Raw genomic sequence first — 20,748 nt, forward strand, 5'->3', positions numbered from 1 at the left:
AGTCCCGAGCAGGAGGGGCATTAACGTTTCAGGTAATGCCACCGGGCCCATGGTTAAACGAGGGCCTTAACGCAGGTCGCAGGGAATTACCTCAAGTGGTAATGCCTCCCGCCCCCCACTCGGGGCTTATTGCTATTAGTACTGTGGCCCGCAAGACTGGAGTACTGATCATCTTTTTTTCAGTTGCGAGACGCCGTCAGCATTTCGCAATTGAAAAAAAGAAAACAAAATTGCAGCCACATAATGGGGAGAAGGGACTGCATGTAGTCCCTTATGCCTTTCCATGGCAGCCATTGAAAAAAGAATTTAAAAAATCAAAACAAAGAAAATGGCCACTATGGAAAGAGAGAAGGGACTACACTTTTCTCTTTCCATGGCAGCGACTCCCGAAGGAACCGGGGGCCGCGGCAGTGTGCAGAGCCTTGTCGGACAGGTTAGGACCTGGCGAGGGCAAAACACTGTCAAAGTACTGTCAGATTTTTTTTTAAAAAGAATTGTAGTATGTTTTGAGCCGTTGGTGCTCATGGGTATACCTTGTCAAAATTGTTCAAAACCTGTTCTAATACCGAAAAGAACCTCCTGGGAATGGGTACATATATGTTATCTACACAAATGATGTTCCTATAATGAACAACATTTCACAACTGTCAAACTAACATAGTAACCGGTAAAATGTAAATCAATAACACAGCAAAATGGCAGAGCGCATAAGTGAGATTTCCCCTGCCATGCAACATGGAGAAGCTGATTGGCACATGACTCTGTATCTGTGTAATGCTGCAAGAGCTCTGAAGACAACTAAAGAGCTCTCTACACAGAACTAAAAATGACATGACACGCATGTAAAATCAACCAACAAAAGATACAAAACTGTGATCTAGCAAACTGACAACACAAAGATAGCAATTGTCAATCAATCAGGTGAATCGAAGGAAAAAAAACAAGACAACATTGTGGTGGAAATACTTTCTCCAGGTTCTTTAGAGATAACTCACTTTGACTTTCCTTTATTTGTACTTTATAGGTTTATGTAAAATGGCTAATTTTGAAATGCCTCTGCTTATTATTTGAGGTACATGTAGACCTAAATTATGTTGGGAAGTATTTAGGATAAAGGTATAGCGAGGAATGGAGAAGGAAGCATTGCGTGGATTGGAAGGCGGTGAAATGCAGTCGTTGGTGGGGTACAGCAACTCCAAGGGACTTTGGCAACTAGTGTTGAAAACAAACAAAGAATGTAGTCCAGGTTCAAACACTGCTTGGAAAAAAAATATTACTAATCCCTTTAGTAATTGTAGATTCTTGTGTTCTAGTCTGATGTGACAGAGAAGCCAGTTCGAAGAGCAGAGCCATTGGGGTGTATTGGGGTGTAGACATCTTCAGCAGCATCTGTGGTTCTTTTTATTGTGGACTGTGAGTAAACTCTAAGAGTTCAGCTTGATTACAGGATATACCTTTTATACATGTACAGATGTAATTTTAGCTAATGCTTTTAGACACAACATTATTTTTCCTTTTTAGGTTTGGCTATAAATCGCTGCCAAAGGTCTTGCAGCAGCCTGTATAGAGGTCCTGGTGTCAACCAGCAGCTCTGTGATGCAGGAAAGTATTAATTATGGTGAAAGGTCTGTTATAATGTTGGCCAATTTGTAAATCTGGGAGATAATTGTTGAATGTTGTTTTTAAGAGCTTCTTTTGTTCCAAAGCTGCTGGTGAATTAACATTTGTTTCCAATTGTGTGCAGCATGACAGTGTGTTAAAGGATGTAATAATCAGGATCCTAATTCAAAAGAGTGAGCTGCATGGCGCCGTTGAGGGTAACTTCCATTGGACAACTGCATCGTAACTAAAGCAGTATTTTCAGACACCATATTTGAATTATACGGCACACCTGACAATGCTATGTATCTGTTAATTGTTTGTATTCATTGTGGGTTTCCCTTTTGTGTGACAACTTTGAGCTGTGGGGTGTAACAATACATTAAAATTAACACAAGTCTTCATTATATTAACAGGGTTATGAATGTCGTCCTTGCATGTCACAACTTTGAGCTGGGATGATACATTATAGTATACAAATCGCTGCCATATGCTATCAGAGAATATTTCCCTTTGTGCCCATTATTTTTGAACAACTTGTAAGCATGTTTCTGCTGCTATATTTTTCAAATGCAATACCTTTTTTATCACCATACCTTCCGAACTGAGTCATGATTCCTGGTGGGAAGTAACACGTGTAACAGCCACCAGAGTACTGCTCCTTACACCAGTCTTTCTCTTCATAGTGTACTGGCTGTGAAAAAGAGGTCGAGATAATTTATTGCAAAACAATCAAGAAAGAATACTCAATACTACAGGTGGCTATGGTATGTGGATAATGTGCTATCTCCACAAATACCAAAAGACTTCCGAAATAGCTATTCTGGAGACATTTTATTCTTTTTTTTTATAGCTTAAGACAAAATAGCTTTTCTGTGTTACATGCTCTTTAGTGCAACCATATATGGAAAAAAACACTTTACATAGAGACTATGTGGGAACCATATGGGAGAGTTTTTTTTTATTGAAGTGACCATTTTCACTCACTGACAAAAATTTCATTTTAGATACCCCAATTTTCGTGTAAGGTGAAATGCATATCATTGTTGCTAACGGTGCCGGTGCTTCAGTGATTACTCTGCTGGTAGGGGCTTGAACTCCCAGCAGGTCGGGCCTGTCGGTAGTTCACTGCCCCTATCGGCAGACTCGGAGTAATCCGGTCCAGAAAAAATGCCTGAGCCGGTAGTACCAGATGTTTTACCAGCATTTCATCTGCACCAGATTACTCGTAATGACCCCCTATGCAGTGGAAGATTGTGCCCTTGTGTGATCATTTGGTGATCATTAGGTCATCTAGGACTCAGAGGCATCTGTTTATGAGCAATAAGTAGGATAGAAAGAGAGCAAACATTGTGTCTGCTATAACAATCCTCAAAGTTTCATCTAGTTCATCTGAAGCATTGTCTCCCAAACTTCATCAACACAAATACAGTCGCCTTAGTTAAAGGTAATGACTGCCACCTGACTTCTATGAACATAAAGAAGTGTAAAGATACAGTACAGCAAGCTTCCTGATTTGAGTTTACATACTCTTTGTGGCACAGATTACAGTGCTGATAGGCTAAATGTGCCACATGAATGCTCTAGCTCGACTCATATTATTGTATACGTTTTACAAAGTCCTACACATTTGTAGCACACCATTCTGTCCAACCAATCAAAACATAAAATGGAACCATTTCCGACAGCGGTGCACTATTTCAAACTCCCAGATTGTGCACTGAAGTTGATATTGACTATCCACGCATGAGTAATACAACATACAAATGTTATCGACACGGGTTGCAGTCAATCAGATAATGTTATTTATTTGTCTAGATAGTTTCACAAAGCACTGATTTCATACAGAGCGGCATCAAAGCACCAAGAATGGAGGGGCGTGGGGAGGAGTGGGCCTAATACCCCACGTGTACCAATTGCGAATACAGTTCATGCTGTCTTGCAAACACCCAACAAGAAAGATTTCCTCTGCAACAGGGATCCTGGTGAGGGAGATCAGGCTGGGATAGGCCTCTTGGAAGAGATGTTTGCTATATTCTGTATGGACGGGGCAAGTGAGAGACTAATACAATTAGTCAAAGAGCGCAGAGGAGAGGGCAAGTGAACTGGGGAGGGAACTAGGTAGGAATGGATGAGCGCCTGTGGAACCCAGGTGAGCTTCTTTTCCTCTTAGTTTCAGCGGGAAAAGGACTTCATTACAGAGGTAGGGTTTGCCGCCTGCAGTAAATAAGTATTGTTAACCACCGTGGGAAGGGTGGGGCCTTTCAAAGAGGTGACTGGGACTCAAGGCGCAGTGAGAACCTTAAGAACCAACATGGCGGGCAGTGGATTGTGCCGGGCATCGTTTTCTACAATGTGCTACTTCCATATGGATGCAGAAAAATGAAGCAGTCTGTAACTCGTACACTATGTTAGTTAACCTAGTCAGGTTCTTTTCCCAACATGCCGCGCTCAAAGCATATTCACCATATGTGGACAGAAGGCAGAATTACTTACGTTTAAGGCTTCTTCCGTGCCCAGGGCTTTCGCGTAGAGTTCACATATCCTCCTCTTTCTATGAGAACAGAACAACAAGGTTAATGGAAACAAATATTCCTGAAACTGCACTTCCGCCCTGTAGAGCTTACTTATTGCTGCGAATCAGCCAATCCGATCAGTTAACTCAAGCATACATTAATTTCCTTACGGGGTGGATTTTTCATAGTTTGTCGCAAAGGCTCCTATTATTTAAAACTATTTTCCCTTAATAAAGCAGCACGATAAAACCACACATCTGACATGAAGCCACTGATAATATTATGTGGAATGATAAAGCAGTGCTTGTTGTATGAAAGAAGCGCACATACCTATACAGTAAGGCTTAGGTTGACCTGTCTCTTCATGCCACCGGCAGTCAACCCCTCAGTCCTATAAAATGTCCTAGCAGGCGCCACAAGTGCTAGTTTCTTGCTGCTTTTCCGAGATTCCCGCCAGATGGAAAAGAACTGTGCACTTTCTCCTGGAGTAAGGGTTCGTTAACTGCACATGGCCTGCAGCAAAGATTTGAGAATGTCTTCTTCCCAGTTGGTAGTTTTCCTTTGGACATGTGGATCTCTTCAAAGCTCGGTTTAAACTTCACTTACTTGCTAAAGAAGGAGCTGCCTCTACCCTCTCCCCACCCTCCCTACCTGACCCCACCACTGCGTCCAGTGACGCTTAATAATTTCATTTTGTATATCCAATTAGCACTCCTCAATAGCTTGAAACACTTGCCTACTGGGGTTAATGTTTCCTTTGTCAGTCACCTGTTTTCTTATATGCATTTTGTTTCTGTTTGTTTTGTTTTGTTCCTGGTTTATGTCATAATATTTTTCCACCATAATAAACTGCCTCACTACTTCTTCTTATCTCTATGCTATTGTGCAGGCACCCTCCTGGGAATGCTTCCGCCACCTGTTAATTTGTTATTGTTAGTCAATTCTGTTCGAAATTGGCATCCCTGTTCTGCAAATAAATACACAAATACAATGACGTCCTCTTCACCCAGACTCTTTCTGCTGTGCAGACTTTATATCGAGGATTTTATCATAAAGAATGTTCTAACGAGAAAATGTGCATCAAATGCATATTTTGGCATATTTTTGTGGAGTAAATGGTTCATTTTGTTTGGGGTGTGTTTTTAAGGGTTAAAACGGGGGTTTAGGGGACCCCCCCAAAAATGCATTTGATGGAAAGACATGTAACCACTCTCTCTGCTTTAGCCAGATGTGTATAAGGGGGTGGCTTTCACACCCATTTGGACAGAGGCCAGAAAAGAAGAGGATGCTCAGAGCAGACGATTGTTGTGCATTCTTCCGCTTCAGCTCTTGCCTGCATTTGAACGCGCACAACAGGAGCCTCCCGGCCATGCAATGCAATTCCAATAATTCCACTTCAGACAATGGAAAGGTGTGTTTTTTTTAATTGCGCAAAAGCTAGAATTATCGCACTGCTACTTATTTGACCCTCGCTCACCTTTCTATTTCCTTTTTCAGCCTGTAGGGGCTTTCCTAGAGAGGCCAATTTGTACAGAGGCGATCCATGTCACATCAGAATGATCACGGTGGCCACGTTGTGTTTTCTTGATTATACTGTAGACCCTCTTTGAGGGAAATGCTGATAGAAGAGGATGGGTGGAGCCTGCTAGGGCGTGTTACAGGACTCGGGGCTTGACTATTGGTGGGATGAGGGGAGGGGTCAAATGATGGTCATGTTTAGGGAAATGTGGGGATGGTAGTGTGTCTGTGTTGCTGCACTGAAAGAGACACGTGTTGCCTAATATTTGCCTCTGTTCCATTAATACAATCATGCCTTTCCATCATCAGAGTAAGGATAATTGGATCTTTGTTTTAATAAGTAATAGAGTCATGATATAGTCACATTTATTTGTGACACCCCCAGCCGGAGTAACGTCCTGTTTATGCTCTCTTTGCCCTTTCGCCAAACCGGACATAAAGCCATTCCTAACACTATTGATAAGATTATATGGGATGACTAAGCAGCACTCGTTGCTTTAAGGAAATACACACCCCAATGTGGTAAGGCTTGGGTTCAAGTGTATGGCTTTTTGCCTTATCACAGGAGTTGTTTCTACTGTATCCCGCCGTGCTATAGCTTATCTAGTGTCTTTATGTCACACCTAAGAATAGCACCGCATGCAGCATGCTCTCGCGTGATTGCCTTCCCAGTTATTCCGGCTCCTATGGGAGTGGGGCAATCACTGACACATGTGCTCATTTTGCTCCAAATAATGTGTGCGCTGCTAACACATTTTCAGTTAAATAGGCCGGATGTTTGAACTTTGACATGGAAGTGGGTGCCCGGGAGAAAACTCCTCATCCCAAGCGATACTTTAAAAAGTTACTTGTTCAACAAACATTGTGTTCCTCTGGAGGATGTGAAGAACCCCACGTGACTTGCGTGCAGAACTTACGAGTGTCGTGCAAGGAGGGGGAAGAGGATAGGGAGCAGCATGCAAGCGGCAATCCTTAGAGGCCCGCATTTATAAACTTGCAAACATGGCTTCTAATATACTGTTTGCCATACGTGTGTGCTTATTAAATTACATGAAGTAGCTATGGTCAATGCGCCTCATGCCTCCTGTATTCCAACAGCCTTTTTTTCTAGGAACCCATGGATTAAGAAAGTGCGAGACATATGCTATGTTCCGCACTGATGAACTGATTTCCTAATGCACTCAGTGAGGTGTGAGAAGTCGGTCGTGCTTTTGAGGCACACGTGCATTGCTTTCAGGTGCCCGGGCAGGTCTACACATGCTCTGTGATTATTTAGGTGAAACGGACACCAAACAGAGAAAGTGAACTATGGAAAGCATTACTTTATGGTGCTTCTGCTGCTGGGGACCCTAATCCAAATGAGACACACCGCCAGTGATGCACTCAGCTCACAAAAGCAGACACGCAAATAAAGCCGTCTTTTGCACTGTGCAACAGCACCTCATCCAGCAAGGAATCCGGGCTGAATGTGCAATGGCTAGGCTATAAACAGAAGCCAAAGCACAATGTACACATCAAAAGATGCATGTTACGCTTCAGAGGACTATGTGTATGTGGTAGTTGCCTGGAGAGCAAGCTCTCTCCAGCAAGACATAACAAGCATTGGCAGTTTGGGCCTTTGTTTAGACATGGGAAAGGCACTTGCCAGGCACTGCCGTAGTGGTATTAACTGGCAAATGCCTAATGCTAAGTTATAAGCAAGTCAAAACTGTTGGCTTTGTCACTGATCGTTTTTAACAGGACTTCAGTGAAGGTCATGTTAGTGCTTTTAGTAGCTGAAGGCATACCTGGTTAAGACATTTGTATTACACCACTAGCATGTTTACAGCTCCAATTTAGTTATTAGCACTCAGAAGACTGCTTTGAAAAAACCCTGGCAGGCTCTTTGAGTGCAACGTTTGATGGTAAGGCTTGATTAAAGTGAGCTCAAAGAGTTCCCATGAGGAGTGTTTTGGGCTGGGAGGGGCAGAAACTGGGTTGGGAGAGGGATTAGCATGGCCATCGGCAGTCAATGAGTGGGAAAAAAACCAAACCACATCTACAAACTGTGTATCCCTCCTCATATGCCATTACTTCCTATCTGTATTATATTGCAAAAGTTTCAGCTTATAGGTGGTACTTTACCACTTAATAGCCCAAACTAAAAATGCTCATTCATCAGTGAGTTCATCCATTACCTAATGGATTGTCCCTGGTCCTAATATGATAGCAACATCGTCTGTTTCCTCCACCCTCCCATTACTGTTCTTTTCCCCCAGCACTATCTGAAATGTCGTCAGGCCTAGTATGATAGTCGCTTGTTTTGTTCCTCCCCTCTCTTTCTGCACTCTCACCTTTTGTTTTTCTCTGGCTCTACCAGAAATGTCGTCAGGCCTAGTACGGTAGTCGCCTGTCTGTTTCCATTTTCTTCCCACTCTCCCCCTCCCTTCCTTATCTAGGTCTTAGCTCTTGCACTATCTGAAATGTCAGGCCGAGTACGATAGTTAATTTCACATCCTTACTGTTCATGGCCTGTAAGAATGTGGTTGTATTTTCCCTTGTTCCCTCCCTTGTCTTGAAGCACTTTGAAACACATTGTGTATAGGCGCTATATAAATAAACGATCATAAACGATCATATCATTACCTCAAGTGCCATCTTACTTTCTGTATGATACATTCTCTCAAGGATACCTGGGCTCTACCAGCTCCTGCCATCACATTGTATTAACGGGAGGCCTGGGTTGGTAGTTTTAGGGCGCCGTCTATGTTATATGTGTCACAGTGGGGATCAACAATACACTAAACATACAAAAACATAGGTTAAACTCATTCATTCAAGAATTATGTCTTTGGTTAATGGTGTCAAAACAGAGGCTTAAACAAAAAAGCTATCAGCAAGGGCATTTAGCCTATACCTTTGTAGGATACACTCATACCTGCCAGAATGTCCCATATCACGGGTGACACCTTGATCCAGTCACGGTTCTCCCCGTTGCATGCTAGGACTTGTAGTTTTGTTTCCTCTTTATAAGCATGGCCTTAAAGTCCCAGCATGCAAAGCGAAAAGTCAGAATTGGATCACGGGGTCACACATGATATGCACACTGTTTGACCATATTTTCACAATCTCAGCACTCCTTCATGCTGAGCGCACTGAAGCCCTACTTCCAAAGTTGGACAGCTTTAGGTCTGTGCACTATAGTGTTAAGAAGGAACCTGTCTCCTTAAAATGCTCACCTTTCTTCTTTGCTGAGGTTTGCCAGCCTCGAGGCCTTCCTGGCCAGAATGAAGCTAGAGAAAAAAACATGATTTAGTCTCCATGTATTTGTATTGTTTTGCATACCACAGAAAGGGCTCTAAGGGGCATCAGAGCGCTAAACAAGCAACATAGTGACATAGTACAATTTACATAACAATAAAGAGGTTCAGGGCTTAGCACTCCATCAGCTAACAAATGAAGTCACTCAAAGTATTAAAAAAAATATATAGTAGATGTAAGGGTAATAATATGGCGGAGTAAACAAAATAAGCAACATGCTTACAAACATTCTATAAAGGAGAGTTAATAGTATACATAAGAATAACAATTTTAAAGGCATCTTGCCTTGACTAAAGGTTGACTAAATGATTGACTAAAGGTATAGGAGCGTGCACATGTTTGCACATTTTTTGCCAGATGCAACAGAACGACTACTCAAAATTGTCAATATGAGTTTACTTACGTGGAAAAAACAGTAATTATTCAGAACAGAGGGGTTGCTACCAAGTATTACATTTTAACACAGAGACAATCAGTGTCTTTTTGGAAACAAGCCAAGTTTATGGAACTTAAAACTTTTGTGGCTTAAATGTGACCTCAACCTCTAGTGATCCAAACTGATTCCTATCTGGCCGGTTCAACCCCTTTGAGAGCATATGTCCTATGGGTTTTTGATCTCATTTCAGTTTCCGGTTAGCAATGATCCACTTTCATTGAGTCTGCTCTAAGAGGCACACTTGTTTGCCTGTCGGAAGGGAAGGCAATGGTTGAGAAAGGGCGGCGAGTTATAACCCCTTCTACTACGAGGCCGCATGTGCAACCCGCCTTTCAGTTGTGGGGTTGGAAACACCGGCTTGCTAAGGAAGGTACTCTAATGCTAACCTTTGAAATGTGCGTTTGAGGTACCAACAGAGCAAACGTGTATGCCGTAGTTTTAACAAGGTCACTTTTCTCGTTTGCACTTTACTTGAGCATTTTTTCCCATGGTCGTTTCTTGTTGATTATTTTGTTTTTGTGTTTGGGGGTTGGGGATTGTGAGGTGGCACGTGAGGTAGTGAAGGCGGGTTAGATGGGGTATTGGGGGACCCCCATTTACATTTGTTTGTGAGTGACAATAGAGAAAAATGCATGAGTACTGTGCAAACGAGGAAAGTGATCTTGTTAAAAATGTGCACAACCAGTGAACCTGCTGTCAGATTTTCAGCACACTATTTTATTATTGAGTTAAACAGTAATATGCTATCTCCATTGAGGGTTCTATTTATGTTTGCAGGGGAGATGATGTGGAAGTTATTTCGGTAGGTCTACTTTAAAGTGTTTGCAGGATGTGTACCACAAAGTTGGTGACTTTAGGGAAAGGAAGAGAGATTCAGGGTAGAATGTCAATAACCCAGTCACTGTGCACGGGTAAGGCTGCCATGGAACCTAGCAGGATATTGAACACTGTTAATTTAATGAAGGAAACAGAGTCCGAATATATAAAACACTTAGGTACGTTTCCATACTCGGCTGATGCAATTTATCATTGTTAGGTTGCCCTCTGCTGTCTGAATAGCAAAGTGCACCTCTGTGTGCCCTTCCACTTCAACAACAGCTATAATTTTAACAAACAGAATGAGCACGGTTCTACGCGGTCACCTTCACCTTCCAATATCGCAAACATTTGGAATAATTTCAAGTTACTTCTTTCCACCCCAATTCTCTTCACACAGAGCACAGTGGTTCAAGTGTCAATGAACAGTAAATTAGCGGCTCAAAGTTTCAGTCTCTAAAGAACGAAACACTGTAGGACGAATGCCTCCTCACGAGCAAAAACTGAAAGTGGAGGCTGTAATTATGCTACTATGCAATCTTATGCCATCACGGGGACTCTGCAATGGAACAAGGTTGACAATTACGCATCTACAAAGCCACATCATAGAGGCCTGTGTAATCGATGGATTAAACTTAAATATTGTTCTCATACCGCACATACCTCTCATTGCATCTGATACAAATATGCCTTTCAAATTCAAAAGAACTCAGTTTCCTATATGTTTAGCCTTTTCAACGACCATTAATAAGTCACAGGGACCTACACCCGCTTCCTGGAAGCGATCAGTGGTAATTTGGATATTTAAGAAGGGGGACAGAAGTGACCCTATGAATTACAGACCAATATTGACCTTTATGATATGCTAGAACGATGTATGTTATGGCCGGAACAGCTAGTTTTACAGAAAGGGCTTGGAGGATAGCTCAGAGGCATTGTGTTTGACTTGGAAGCAAGACACTGAAGAGCAACACAAGGTCAAATCACAGTCCTGCTAAGAGACTGGTCTCCGGTATGAAGTGATTTATAAAAGATGAATTAAAAATGACACAATAGCTTCTTTTGACTTGAGGACTCATTAAAACTTTTCAATGCAGGGCAGTAGTTTATAAGTGATATATATTGTAGTGTGACAGTCCCCAAACTATAGTTAAGTTGGGTATCAAGTACCACAGGAAACCTGAAAAAGGAATTGCTAATACCTTTTGACTCGTACAACGGATTTGGCTGAAGTTTTGCAAACAAAATTGTCCTTACTGCCCCACCAACCCCGACCCCCCCAGACTGGACATTTTGGGAAACATCTTTTAAAAAATAAAGAAATAATTTAGAAAACAAAAAAAGCAGTTTTGGCCTAGTCCCCATTAATTTTCCCATAGAGGAAAGTCACATTTTTGCTTGAGCGCACAGCGAAAAACGCTGGATGGAATTGGAACGGGTACAAAACAACTTGGGCACGAAGCGTTGACTCAATTTCTAGGGGGGGGCTGAGGTTGTTGTGTTCAGTAGTTTGCCCCTTCTCCCAAAAGTATAGTGATATCTCCCATGCTACCTTGCAATAGAGAGGCTGACAGGATTTTCAGAAATTAAAAGTAGCCCTTTTTCCCATAACGTTTGACTTGCTTGTTTGATTTGGATGACATTTTCAAAACAAAACGTTTCATACCCTCCCCCCATCCCCAAGTGCACATTTTGGGAATTGTACATTATAAACATTATAAAATGAAAATGTTATTAAGAAAACAAAAAAACTGTTTCACAGTTTTCAGCCCATTCATTTTCCCATAGAGAAAAAGTGCAGTTTTTGAACAGCTGTAGCGCGAAAACCGCTAAGCAGATTTGGACCAAATAACAAAAAACAACTTGAGCACAGAGCATTGACTTAAATTTCTCGACTGGTTTGGGGTAAATACATACAGTCGTTTAAAAAATATTTGAAAGAGAAGGGGATGCCCGCTGCTCCTTAAATCCATTTATATCGGCCTTGGTGCTTTTTACAGCAGAGAGGCTGAGCAAGTGTAATACCTTTGACTTGTTGGGTGGATTTCAATGAAGTTTTGCAATCAAATGGTTTGTCAAGAGCCCAACTAAACCTGGAATTCTGGGAACATTTCGTAAAGAAATTAAAAAGGAATTAAGAAAACATAAAAACGCTGTTTTCAGCCTACTCGCATTTATTTTCCCATAGATAAAAAGTGCAGTTCTTGAACAGCTGCAAACCTGAAAAACACTTGGCAGATTCGGACCAAATAAGAAACAATTTGGGCACAAAGCGTTGACTTAATTTCCTTGACTGGTTTGGGGTAAATCCATCCAGTAATTTTAAAAATATTTGACAGAGAACAGGGTGCCGTCAGCGCCTTAAAACCTTCATATCGGTATTGGTGCTTACAGCAGAGATGTTGAGAGAGGCTAATAACTTTTGACTTGCTGGAGGATTTGGACAACATTTTCTAAACCAGGTGATTGTCAAGGTCCGCCCCCCAAACTGGAAATTTGGGTAACATTTGTCAAACATTTAAAAGTTATTAAGAATGGTGTGAATAATGTATAGTGACCACGGCATGTATAGTGGCCACGGCCAAAGTCTGTTGTAAAGTGGGTGTAAAAGAAACATATTGGGGGAACATATACAATGGATATGGCTGAAAGGCATGGCTAGTGGCCCATAAAAAAACGATGGTATAACAAAACCCTTGAAATTCACAAAATAATCTTTAGTTAATATGCAGTTAAGATGACCATATTTAACGCAACAAACTCCTTGAAATTAAGTTGCAGTGGGAAGTCATGACCTGCTTAATTCAGCCTGTTCCTTTGCAAAGTTCATGAGCACATTCATATTATAAGAGAAGGGATTCACAATGACATACAAAATGGCATTATCGGGGGCATGGCGTTATGGGGGACATCAATGGGAGCGTGCCATGTTAAGCTGGCCATGACTTCCCACATCCACTGAATTTAAAGGGTTTTGGTGTGTTAAATCTGGACAACTTAACTGCACATTAACTAAAGATTTTTCAGTGAATTTCAAGTTTTTTTTCATACCATTGTTTCTTTACAGGCCACAAGCAATCTGTAATCTGAGCACGCTCAGCAACCAGAGATTATAATAAAAAAGAATTGCTGTAACGTGATTAATTTCGAATTGTCAAGAATTCTGTATTCATGTTACAGAGTTGAAAAATTCCTGATGCAACCTTTCCTTGAACAGTCAGCCCACTTCAATATGAAGTGAAGTATTGGAGAATCATATTAAGCTCTCTTTTCTGCACAAAGAATTTTAAATATATGAGATTTTAGAGGTTTTTTGATTTTATGAAGATAGCAACTTTGACACATTGACCCACTGTGGATGCGAGTTTCCCTGGCAAACCTTTTGCCATAAGCACTTCACAGTGACTAAAGCAATGGCAGATTTGAACCATTGTTTTGTTTTTTGATATTTTCGATGAAGTTTTGCTACTGCTAGTCATTGTAGCAGTTCAAGTGAATACGATATTGCAGTTTTTCCATCAAAGTCCTGGATTTTGGAAGAATTCATCTATAACATGGACATTTGTTCGCTTAAGTAATTTTTTCCAGAAAGAAAATGTTCTTTTATGGAATCCCCCATCAATAACACACACACAATAGCTGTTCCCTGGGCTTGTTTTGTGAAGTCGGCTGATTCATTATTATTAGTTTAATACATTTATATTGTGAATTGAGCTCAGGGGCTATGTGATGCTGTCGAGACCATATACAACATATTAGTAGCAAACATTTAACAAATCATCAAGTAAATATATTAATAATTATCACAGCAATGTACTGATGGAGCAGCGGACAATGCTGCCAAAATCTAGGTTATACCAAGTTGTTGGTGGAAGGGCTAGGTCATGAGTTATTTTCTACACTGGAGGAGACTTGGAGCATTCGGGATTGCCACGGGGATGGAATTTGAGAGGAACGGAGTGCAGTATGAGAAGGATTGTTTCCTAGTTTTCACCATGCAAGCCAGTCTAATTTCCAGTATGGTCTAATTGCAAGATTTTTTGTATGCCAGCCAATGTTTTTAGTTCTGCCACCAGGTAGGCTGGTGCAACGGCATTGGTTGTCATTTAGGAGAGGCAAGCTACTTAGAACCAGATCTTAGCCGATATGGGGAGCCAGTGGATATCGCACAAGGTGGGAGTGATATTGTCACTTTCCTAGAGGCAGTGATGAGGCGAGCTGCAGCATGGTGGGCCGCTTGGAGGTGGCTCAGGTGAGTAGCGAGGAGCTCTGCAAGGAAGACTTTAAAGTCATCGATATGCAATATCACTGGGGCCTTCCCCACCATTCGTAATTTCTGGGGCAGGAGCAAAGCAGGAATTTGTAGAAAAAGAACTTAATAGATGTAGTCCAAGGGTGGCACAGCAAACAGAAGAAAAACACAGTTTTAAGGCAGGAACATTTTTACTTTCCCCTACACATGCAATGCAGTGAGTGTGCTCCTGGGGCTGTTCAAGGAGGCGACCAGGTATCAGTCCCTTAGCCCCAGTCCAGACTGATGAACAGACAGAGACAGTGTCAAGGGTTGCAGTAGAGGTAGAGTTCTATTCAGCAGCAGCACTCAGGAGATACAGCGACCCCTGGAAAAGATGGACACTACTTTCAAGCTAGCAGTATCCAAAGCCAGCGTGGCAGGGGCAATTATTTATTAGAATTTTCTTTACAGTATTCTTTTAGCGCTCACCTAGCTACAAGAAAACGCAGAGAGCTGTACAACAATGGGTTAATATGAATATAGGTAAGGGGGCACAAGGTACCGCAGGGTTGTTTTACCTGAAATTAAGTCACAGGAGCAGTAATTAGTGGTGAGGTGGGAATCGAAAGGCAGGTGGGGTGTCTATGGTGCACAAAGAAGGTGCTCCTTGAAGAGGAGGTTCTTGAGCTCCTTTCTGTATTGCATGCGGCAGGGTGTGATACTAATGTTGACGGATATGAGTTTCCACTGCCTGGGGGCCTAGATCAAGAATGCATATTTCCTGTTTTTAATTGTGTTTTGCAGCTCTAATCAAGCCATGTCCTGGCTTCTTGTAGAGCATTGGCCACCAAAGCTAAAATAGTGACCTTGTCGGCTAGGTAGGAGGGAGCACACACAGTGATGGCTTTATAAATGATACATCAGGACTTGAAGGCGATGAATGCTTGTAGGGGAAAGCAATGTAGTTTGAAGAATGTGGTAAAATGTGCAGAGGCCTTTGGTGAGGTAGGCCACCTTTTACAGGATGCTTCTCATTGGTATCAGGGAGGAGGTGGGTAAATCAGTGATTAGGGCATTTTCATCATACAGGTGAGAAAGGACCATTGTCTTTACTGTGGATCTGAACTTATTGTCTGGAAGCAAGGACTTGATTTTCCACAAAAAAGGGAGTTAATACCAAACTGTCTGATCTTTCTAGGCTATGGCTGTCAATGTAGAATCCCATAGGCTTTGTGCATGCTCTCAGCAGTGGGGCTTAGTCCACTAGTATAATAGCAGACAGCCAGAGAGAGAGAGTGTGTGTGTGTGTGTGTTGTGTGGTGTGTGGTGTGTGTGTGTGTGTGTGTGTGTGTGTGTGGTGTTATTGGAGAGGAGTGATGGGGGTTTGTATCTGGATGATGCAGACCTTAAGCTGCTGGATGTCTTTGATGGAAGAGATTTTGAGGTAGAGATGAGGATTGTCTGTGCATTTAACGATGTTGGTTGCTGTGGCTGACAAGAGGAAAACCCAGAGGATCCATGAAGATGATAAAGAGCAAGGATGGGAAATATCAATTCACAGATTCCTTGTCGGGTGTGATCTGGAGGTATTTTTATCTATTTTGGCATTTGTATAGCGCACTTAACCGTGGGCAGCAAGGTATCTAGCTGAACTGATAGTGGTCTTCAAGGTATGAGGTAAACCACTGGAGGACACTGTAACCAATTCCTGTGCGGTTGTGTAGCATGTCAATGAGGCATGATGATCTACTGTACCAAAGTCTGCAGACGGATTGACGTACTAGAGGAGAAATTACTAAGAGAGCATATTGTCAAAACCACCCCTGTATCTTTCATTCTGTGGTGCGTGGAAATGGCTCAAGTAGAAAGCTACTTTCACTTTAGTGGAGATTTCTTTAAACAGGTACAAGGGACGGCTATGGGCGCCACCTTGGCTCCGAGTGTAGCCAACCTCTACATGGAAGGCTTTGAAGCCAATATTATCATGAATGTTACCAACCCCTTCATTAGCCACATTAGAAAACGGAGTCGCTATATAGATGACATTTTTATCATCTGGACGGGCAATGAACAAGAATTGGAATCTTTTTTCAATTGGATTGATCTACAGAATAGATTCCTTCACTTCACGCACCAACATAGCGTGAAATGTATCAATTTCCTGGATATTACTATGTCTGCCGATCCCGAGACTAAGAAATTGTACGTCAAACCATTCAATAAACCCACAGATCGAAACTCTCTATTACATTACTCCAGCTTTCATCCTCGCCATGTACCGGATAATTTACCACTGGGTCAATTTCTAAGATTGAAAAGAAACAGCACCAACAAAACAGATTACAAAGCGGAATCGGAGAAAATGAAAGACAAACTTAAAGGTAGAGGTTACCCCCAGAAAATCACACATAATGCATGGAAACGGGCTGATAACAATAATAGAGAACCACTTCTGGAATATAGGGAACAGCGGACACAGAAAGATACATCTAAACAAATAGGGCCTCATTACGACCCAGGCGGTAAGTTACCGCCTGGGTCGTACCCTTACCACCATGGTGTAAACTATGTTTACACCATGGTGGATGGCGATTTACCGCCCCATTCCAAGGTGAGTGGGGCGGTAAATCCCCATTTCCAATTTTACCCTTCCCCATTCCCATTTTTGCCCCATAGGGCATAATGGGAGTGGGGAAGGCGCTAATTACGCCACCGTAAATTACGGTGGCGTAATTAGCACCATGGTCCCTTAGCGCCATGGATTTTAACGCCTGCAAAAAGCAGGCGTTAAAATCACCATGGCGCTAAGGGACCTCGGAATCAGGCGTTAAGGGTCGGCGCCGTTTACGGCGCCGTTAACCCCTTAACGCCTGACTCGTAATGAGGCCCATAGTGTTCGTGAATACGTACAGTCACCTCTCCAATAGAATTTAAAAAATCATTGGTAAGAACTGGCATATCCTGGAAAAAAGTGAACAACCGATTCCAAGATCCATTATCGCTTTTAAGAGGAGTCGCAATGTGAAGGAACACATAACAAGAAATGATGTGAGCAGGAAACCAATGAAACAGAAAACATTACCACAGCGATGGGGGCTCGAAGTGGTGGTGGGCCATGTTCCATGTGGCAAATGTACATGCTGTCCATTTACCTTTAGAAGTACGGCAGTAGACATTGGTTTAACAACACTATGGCAACAAAAAAAGCTTCACCAACTGCAACTCGAACATGGTCATTTATGCAGTATGGTGTCATGCAAAAAAGTGTACGTGGGTAAAACAGACAGGAAAATAAAAATCCGCATTGGCGAACCTAGAAGTTGCATTAGGAATAGGATTCGAAATGCACCTCTAGTAGACCATTGGATTGAACATAGCCACACTGTGGACGATTTAAGCTGGACCATTCTATACAAACAAAGACCGGGCATGGACAGTAACAAAGATAAAAGGATACTTCTAAAAAAGGAACAACAGTGGATTTTCCTCACAAACAGTATGATTACAGGACTTAATAAGAAAATTGACTGATGGGCATAACAACATTTATGAGCCTTCTGCAAAAGATTACAGAGCTGGGCTCGCTGATATTGAGTGATCATTTGAATTTGTTAAGCCAGTTTCTACAAATACATCAGAAACAGTTCATAGCAGCATATACTCACCGAGAATTAAATCTCCATCTAAGAGCGTTATGATGTAGAATGTTGTACATGGAAAGGGAAGTGATCTGCCAAAGGAAGTCGTTACCGAGTGGCCGTAGACGGTTATTAAGCAACGCGCATGTGCCAATTTGGAACGCAAGTATAAGATTTTCCGGATATGCCTGGACTCAACCTAAGCTTCCCCGGATACGATACTTGCCGGAGAGAACATCATTTAACAGACTGCGGATGAACGCGGATTAGACACGGGAGATGAATGGTAAGATAACAACAGGCGTTATTTAATAAACAGCATAATGACAAACGCCCAGAAGGGGGTTGTTTTAGGGCTTTAGCTATGTTTTTTCTGCCAGTCGTGAACGGGGAATGCCGGTACCCGCACTGTCGAGGGGCTCGCGCCGAACAAATAGAAATGCACAAGATACGTTATATTGTTATACTAAACGACCATTTACAAAGTAGCGGACAAACAACCCAGTTTGATTTTCCCTTATAGAGAGTATCCCGGTTAGACGTTTGGGAACAGCAGGACCCCCGTCACGGGCACCTGCTGGAATCCGTGTCAGCACCAGAAACCGACACGGCATAGACTCCACAACTGTGAACTTAACCCCTCACACTCAAAAGGGAAGGACGAGATCAAAACGGTATGTAGGCAAGGTTGGTAGAGCAACACATAGTAGCTGAAATAAATACTGTATTCAAACGTAGGTAATGAACACTTTATGACAAGTTGCGTGTACCTCCCTTTCTAGCGATATACAGGCCAAGCCATTATTGGCAACAGGAGGACGGGAACTCAAGTGAAAAGAAATTGAAATTCAACCCCCTTTTGAAGGTTTTGACATAGGGACTCACCCAAAAGGGTAAGCCCCCAATATGAGAGAAGAACTAAACCACATGAAAACTTTCAAAACTGTACTTAATGGGTCCTTTTTCCCTGTAGTTTGCAGAGACACCTCTGTCGACGCATGTGAGACGGCTCCTTTCTTCTCCAATCACTAACACACAGCTCTAAGTACTCAAGGATACGAGGAAACCGACACACAGGACACAAAACGGTGAGTGGACTACACCAGCGTTTTAGAACACTAGTGAAAACCTGTGTCGAGGGTACAGCCCTTCTTTTTGAGATAACGTATAAGAGAAGTATGAGGAGAACCAACTGGGGCATTGGCACTTGATAAATTTAGGGTACAAGAAACACCCCAAGAATTTAAAATGAGACAGAAGAACTGGTACTAAAGGAACCGGTCTAGATGCACAGATGTATTTCTACTGTAAGATGATGTTACGAGACTTTAGGCCAAGATTTCTGTTACTTAGCAACAGTTGTCTGAGAGCTGAGCAGTGTGAGTAGGTGATATTCCTATTCTTGGTTGATTGCTCCCTTATAGGTGGAGACCGTTTTCCGGCTAAACTGACCAAAGGGTAACACAAACCCATGGATTAAGAATACATTTGCAACTCTAACAAGGACATTGGAAAAGAATTGCTTTTAGCGGAAACCTTTGGTTTTTAGGTTTTTACGTTTGCTGTGATGTGATGCATGCCTTACTAACCCTTTACACAAGCCCCTGAAGAATTTCCGAGTATTAAACACTAGACACTATAATCGGGATGAAACATGTCGGGCACATTTTGTGGTTACTGAATGAGATTATGAAAGTGAATGAAGAGTAGAGTGAATGGAATTTGAGATTGAATGAGATGTGTTTAATGAGATATAGCCCAGTGAGAACATTAGCACAGCACAAGACACTTTAATGGACAAGTAATTGCATTAACACACTTATCTGTTGAAGGGGGAATAGCTCATGCATATACAGCAGTTAATGTGTGTTTTTCTCGATCTTCATTATAGGGGACTGACTAAACACATTAATAACACACCCAGTGGTGTTCTTAATATTTGTATGGATTTGAAAAATAAAATATGTATATTTTTTATAAACTTGTTTTGAAGTAACGGTCTTTTCCAAACACCTTAAATAAAGAAGGGGATCAGGAGAGAACTCTCCCATCCAAGGGAGCAATGACAACCACAAGCTTTGTGTTTCAAAGTATTAAGGGTTGATCCCTTGAGCTCGAGGGTACGCTTGTGAGTTGTATATCCCTCCATCTCTCTTTTTTGTAAGAAGAGGGATTGACGAGGCCAGGAGGCAGGGGTGGCCACCATGAAGAATGCAGAGAGCATTGCCTGCCATTTCAATAATGTCATTCTATATGATCTACCTGGGTCTGAAGGCAAATTGGTAGTTTTGTAAGGGTCTGTTGGTATCGATGTATGCTTGAAATGGAGTGGCTGCTGCTCTTTTGATAATCTTGCCAAGGAAAAGAAGCTGTGTGATGGGGCAATAGCTGCTGAGGTCACTGGATTCCCGTGGTGTTTTTTTTAAGGAGCAGAAGTATTTCTCTTGGTTTTGAGGGAAGTGGGAGTTGTTCTGTGGGCGAGGGACGCATTGCGGATAGCCAGGAATGGATGGAGGGCTTCTGTTGAGAGTGCTGGGTGAATGAAGGCTGGCAGGACGTCAGAGTAAGGGCTAGCTTTGAGGGATTCTAGGGTGATAGTTCCTTCTTGGATATGCCAAGATAATGTGTGAAATGCTGAATGGCTTGTAGATACAAAAGGATAACAGGAAATGCATCTTTTCTATGAACACA

At 42.1% G+C, this 20,748-nt stretch overlaps 1 protein-coding gene across 1 annotated transcript in view; it reads right to left on the bottom strand.

Annotated features, from left to right (window-relative positions):
- Window positions 1-20,748, bottom strand: part of LOC138526130 (amine oxidase [flavin-containing] A-like) — a 493,108-nt gene that overhangs the window by 70,396 nt on the left and 401,964 nt on the right. Inside the window, exons 10-12 of the mRNA XM_069636505.1 lie at window positions 8,852-8,905; window positions 4,096-4,153; window positions 2,196-2,293 (exon numbers count right to left, since the gene is read on the bottom strand). Coding sequence (XP_069492606.1) covers window positions 2,196-2,293; window positions 4,096-4,153; window positions 8,852-8,905 — 210 coding nt within the window. The remainder of the gene's footprint in view (window positions 1-2,195; window positions 2,294-4,095; window positions 4,154-8,851; window positions 8,906-20,748) is intronic.

Source organism: Ambystoma mexicanum, chromosome 7p (genome assembly GCF_040938575.1).
Source record: "Ambystoma mexicanum isolate Mex_15411 chromosome 7p, UKY_AmexF1_1, whole genome shotgun sequence".
In the NCBI taxonomy this organism is placed as follows: Eukaryota; Metazoa; Chordata; class Amphibia; order Caudata; family Ambystomatidae; genus Ambystoma; species Ambystoma mexicanum.